General features: G+C 32.2%; 1 protein-coding gene across 1 annotated transcript in view; it reads left to right on the top strand.

Moving 5' to 3' along the window:
- Nucleotides 1-2,741: 2,741 nt before the first annotated feature.
- Nucleotides 2,742-6,364, top strand: part of LOC110031879 (mediator of RNA polymerase II transcription subunit 9-like) — a gene marked incomplete at its 5' end in the record, with an annotated part of 7,260 nt that continues 3,637 nt past the window's right edge. Inside the window, 1 exon segment of the mRNA XM_020735305.1 lies at nt 2,742-3,409. Coding sequence (XP_020590964.1) covers nt 2,750-3,409 — 660 coding nt within the window.

Raw genomic sequence — 6,364 nt, forward strand, 5'->3', positions numbered from 1 at the left:
GGTGAGACCTGCAATGCTCTATGGCGCTGAATGTTGTCCTTTAAAAGAGAAGCATAATAATAAGTTTAGTGTTGCTGATATGAGAATGATTAGGTGGATGAGTGACCTTACACTTAGAGACAAAAATGCGAAATGAATATATCCGTGATAGGGTTGGTGTAGCTCCTGTGACGGACAAAATTAGAGAAAATTTGTCTTAGATGGTTTGGTCACTTTAAACTTCAACCATCTGATGATCTGATTAGGAGAGTAGATATTTTAGATTCGACTTATGTTTAGAAAGGCAGTAGAAAGGCAGAGGTAGAAAGGCAGAGGTAGACCTAGGAAGACTTGGGCTTATTGTATAAAAAATGATCTTAATTTACTAGGACTAAATGAAAATATGACACTAAAGAGGACACAGTGGAGAAAATGATTAATGTAGCCAACCCTACGTAGTGGGATTAAGGCTTTGTTGTTGTTGATAGTTTGGGTTAACTTTTTATAATTTATTATCAGAGCTACTCTAGTCTTACTCATATCGTAGGGTATCTAGCACCCATCAATATCCAGCCCTATCTCCATCCAAAAATTTTCTTTCCTACCCTACATCACGCCTACACACCCTTTGACTCCTCTGGTCCTAAAACTGTAGCCATGAGAAATTCACAAAAGGATGTTTAGGAATTTACTATGGAAGAGATGCAGTTAAAATAGAGGTTTGCTTTTGTATAGGGAGACAATCCGGAAGGCTCAACTTGGAGCCACAACAGTGACGTACTAGATTGAAGGAATTGAGTAAATCTCTTACACCATGCGATTTCCATGAATGAAGAATTTCTACATTGAAGGATCAACATGAAATATTTGAGAAATCTCAATTTTGAAATACAGGTGGATTTGCCACATTTTGATGGTCACTTGGATTCAGATGAGATCATTAAGTGACTTTAGACTGCAAATTTTTTCTTTAGTACCAAAAAATTCACCTGACAAAATGGTGAAAATAGCTGCTAACAAATTTAAAAAAATTGCATTATTTGGTGAAAATTTGAAGTATTTATGCCAACATGAGGGAAAAGGCAAGGTCACTATCTGATCTAAGTTGAAATGAAAGATGTAACGCCAATGTCTACCAGCTCACTACAGACCGAGTGTTCACACCCCAGCTTTAAAAGTGGAGAGACAACATCATCTGATGACTACCCCATCTTACAGACAGAGTTTAACCAAAGGGAAAATCTAAGACCACGCTCAAGGAGAAACTGATTTAGAGTGGACAACAGGTGTAGCCCATCCACATTTTCAAATCTATTCCAGCTAGGAAGTGTTTCAAAGTGTAGAGGCAACATCATTAGATGACTGTCACACCTTACAGACAGAGTTTAACTATAGAATCAAGTTGCAGGAGTACACCTAGGGGAAAATCTATGCACCCACCTGGGGAGAAACTGATTCAGAGTGAACAACAGGTGAAGTCAATCCACATTTTCAAATCTATTCCAGCTAGGAATTGTTTAAGTATCATGACTTTGGGACCGAATCATATTGCACAACTAGGAGAATGATCTCTTTTACTGATCGGGAAGCAGTTGAAGAAATAAACAATAATCAAGGAGTAGATGAAGTTTTCAGAATGGATTCTCAACTTCCAAACGATGAAGAAGAGATGCCAACGACTCCAGTTGAACTAAGAGTAGTTGTTCGAGAAGGAAATGAGTTGAGGTAATGGGTGCTCATGCAAAGTATGCGACTGTGGTGCCTCAAACCATTTTTTTGCTGCGATTGAGAGGAGCATCAACAAGACTGCCATTAAAAGTTCAAAAGGCCCATGTGTTCCGGAATCGACACTAGAGGCATGACAACGCCAAACAGGAGAAATTCAGTTTTTTTATATATAGGCTACTTCCTATGTTGCCCCTACTAAGAGAGTTCCAAGATATCAGAATTGAGAAGCTTTCTAGCTACTTCTAGAAGACCATATAGTCATTTGGGCAGTAAAATCAGTTCAGTAATCTACCTACATACATATGATTTGACAAGATGAATGAACAACGTGGGATATTGCTTTAAGATTTTTGGGGAGAAAGAAATTCTTCTATGGGATCCAGTTCTACTAGAGAATTGGAAGATGTCTTTTCGGAGCGTGGCGCATAGACTCTTGGTTGCTTGTCTCCATAGTTGCGTTAGATCATGTTGTGCCACTTATAGGAAACACTGTAGTACTTGCAAAGTTATTCATTATTTTTTTGATTGATTGTAATCTTGATATCACTCCTTTATTTTCTCTTTCAGGTTTGGGATTGGCATTAAATTTTTTTCTTCTTATTTTTGTTGTTAGACTATATGATGCAAACATAATTTATGCTGATTTTCTTAGAACTCTTTTTTGTAAGGGAATCTCATTTCACTTTTTCTCCTATATGTAATTTTGACCAAAATTTTTATGCGCATTTACATATATGACACCCAATTTCTGTGTATTTATATACCTAGCACCTAAACATTATTCCACCCAAAACTTTCATATCACATAAAAATACCACCGCTTTAACTTTTAAAAAGTGAAATATTTTATTTCATATATAATTATGGTGGCATACTTTGAAAAAAATTGAAGTCTAGGTGTTAGATTTGTAAATACATAAGAATTGGTTGGTATGTTTGTAATTTTCCAATTTTTTATTGAAGTTTGGAAAAGCTAACCTAATTGTTGATGTGCACACCTTACTTTTTATTCTAATGTTGTATTAAATTGATAGGACGAAAGATGGATCACCATTTTGGTGGAGGGAATTGGATGATGGTTCCAACACAAAACTCGATTCCGCAAGACCATAGCTCTCTCCAATCGCAGTATTACCAGCAACAACAACATCAATTACAACAAAATCAGTTAAATCAACAACTCCAGCAGCAGCAACAACAACAACAACATGACCACGATGAACTACAATCACTGACTTCTCATTTCCATCTTCTTCATGTAAAGACGGATCACCATTTTGGTGGAGGGAATTGGATGATGGTTCCAACACAAAACTCGATTCCGCAAGACCATAGCTCTCTCCAATCGCAGTATTACCAGCAACAACAACATCAATTACAACAACATCAGTTAAATCAACAACTCCAACAGCAGCAACAACAACAACAACATGACCACGATGAACTACAATCACTGACTTCTCATTTCCATCTTCTTCATGTAAAGACGGATCACCATTTTGGTGGAGGGAATTGGATGATGGTTCCAACACAAAACTCGATTCCGCAAGACCATAGCTCTCTCCAATCGCAGTATTACCAGCAACAACAACATCAATTACAACAACATCAGTTAAATCAACAACTCCAACAGCAGCAACAACAACAACAACATGACCACGATGAACTACAATCACTGACTTCTCATTTCCATCTTCTTCATGTAAGAACTATCTCATATCTAATCACGTTATTTAAACACCAATATTGATCTAAGCAGTCCTGATTAGATTTCTTAATTAACACTTACAACTAAGTATTATAATTAGTCTGATTAATTGAAATAGTTTCTCAGGCTGTTTTCAAAGAATAAAAAATTCCCTACGTCTTTTTTCAGTTTCAGGATACATTAGGGCTGGCAATTTGGCTCGTTGTTCGCAAACAACTCGTGTTCAACTCGTTCGTTAAGCTTAATGAGCCGAACACGAGCAAACATTTGTTCGCTCGTGTTCTACTCGAATTGACTCGAAAAGAAATAAATAAATAAATATACACACACATATAATATATATTCATAAAATTAAATATTATAAATTGTAATTAATTAAAACTTTTTAAAATAAAAAAATATCAAATTTTAAAAAAATTAATCCTATAAATTATAATATATAACAAATTATTAATAAATATTACTTATATAAATATTATATATTTATATAAAATAAGTTATATAATTAATATGATATAATATATAAGTTTAATGAAATCGCGAAGGGCGTTCGACCGACTCTTCTCTTTCCTCTCAAAATAGCGAAAGGCATTTGACTGTAAGAGCTTAGGATTTGTTGTTTGTGTTCGCTGCTCTCCTCCTCTTCCTAGTCATCTCCTTCTCTCAAAATCACAAAAGGGCTTCGGTGGCGAGAGATTAGGGTTTGCTGTTTGTCTTCCTCTTCCTCTTTTGAGTCATCTTCCTCTTCCTCTTCCGAGCCATCTCCTCTAATTTCGAGCCGAACTCAAGTCGAACTCGAGCTGGAAATATTATTCGAGCCAAATACGAACACACCGTTCACAAGCCATTTTGAACACGAGCCAATATCGAACGAGCCGAACACTAGTCGACCTTGAGCTCGCTCGGCCTCGGCTCTTTTACAGCCCTAGATACAATCCATTTTTTTTCCAAAAAAATAAATAAAAACATGATTGCTTAACATTTTTTCTTACTTGTGCCTCTATTTTTTAATAATAAAAATAAAATAAGTATTTAAGTGAATTCAAATATTTTATAAAGTGTGCAAGCCGTTCATGCCACATTTATAGATAGTTGTCAAAAGTAAATTTTGTTAAGCGGTGCCCTCAAAATAGGCAAACATGGGAGTATCTCATTTGCATTTGATTTTAAATTTATTTCTTTGGGTTTCAACAAGCTTAATCAACTTTTTACACATGGTGATCATATATATATATATATATATATATACATCGGCCAACTAATCATTATCAAAAGGGCTTAATATCAACAATTTTTTATAACATACTTGTATATTTTATAGATCACATGCAAGTGGTTATATATATTTTATAATTAATATGACTGATATTATTTATATATCAAAATATAATTTGTAGGACTAATATTTATTGCCATTAACAAAAAAATATGTTGATTTTTATTTTTGTTAAAGGTGCTCTCAAAATATGCCAGCATGGTAATATCTCAGTTCTTTTATTCCTTTTGGTTTCATTGAGTCTTGTTCGATATTAACACGGTGATTGTATGTATGTATGTGTATGTATATATATATATATATATATATATAATTGATTTACTATGACACCCTAAAATAGTAAAAGATAAACTCTAATTTTATGAAAATCAATAGTTTTTTTGAGTCATCAGCCAAACTGGCCATTATCAATAGAATTAATACCAACAATTTTTTTTTTATCAAACGTGCTATACATTACAAGTAGTAGATGCATATTATAATCAATATGAATGACATTATTTATTTATCAAAATACAATCTGAAGGAATAATATTTATTGTATTTAATAGAAATATTACGAGTGAAATTAAATATTCTAACTTCAAGAATCAATTCAAGGTATAAGACATTTTGCTTTCATTATTGTAAGGCAAAATTATCCATACAGTTTGTTATTTCATTATGAATGTAAAAAGAAAATCTTCTGACATATCTATAACACATGATAAAATATCAAACGTGGGATTGACATTATGCTTTAATTATTTTAAAGCAAAATTATCCATACAGCTTGTTATTTCATTATGAATGTAAAAAGAAAATCTTCTGACATATCTATAACAGATAATAAAATATCAAATGTGGGATTGACAACTTACACAAAATTAGGAATCTAATATAAACATCAATGCCAACACCTCTAACAAAAATATGATTGCAATTACAAAATTGATGCATTGGGTGCAAGTTTTCTTGTTTAAATCAATGTGATGTTGCGGAGTCAAACAAAATTATTTTGGTTGTTTAAAAATAGAAATTATACATATCATCACATAAAGAATTTTGCTAGTCTCTTGATGTATCATGGTAGATACTTGAGGTGTTATGCAAGGTATCGTTGATAATAGTGCAAAATATTTACAAAATAATGTTAAGATAAGTCGTACTTACTAACTATTTAATAAATTTAAAAGTAATAAAAAATTAATTGTTATGTATATATACATATTATCATTCAATAATGAGCTAAAAACGAACAATAAAATTTTTTTTTGATGTTTAGGTCAATTAAGAATTATGTTTAAAATATATGTTTATGATGTACACATTTATTTAGGGATTGTTTGGGATCACTATTATTTTTTATTTTTTGTTTTTATCTTTGCTTTTTTGAAAACCATGTTTGTTTTACTGTATTTTGTACATGTTTTTTTAATGTTTTTAAAAATATTTAAAACATATAAAAGTTGTTTTAAGTATTTTTAAAGAATAACTAATTATGTTATATCATGTCAAACATATTTTGTTTCAAATAAAAAAATAAACAAAATGAAAAAAAAATCAAAAGTGATTTGAAATGGTCTCTTAAGAAATAAATCAAACTCGAGTTTCTTGATGTGTCAAACATAGGTATTTGCAAATGAATTTTTTAGACAATCATAATAAATTGTCATGTAGAATGTATACTATTT

The sequence above is a fragment of the Phalaenopsis equestris genome, unplaced genomic scaffold (genome assembly GCF_001263595.1).
Source record: "Phalaenopsis equestris unplaced genomic scaffold, ASM126359v1 Scaffold000857, whole genome shotgun sequence".
In the NCBI taxonomy this organism is placed as follows: domain Eukaryota; kingdom Viridiplantae; phylum Streptophyta; class Magnoliopsida; order Asparagales; family Orchidaceae; genus Phalaenopsis; species Phalaenopsis equestris.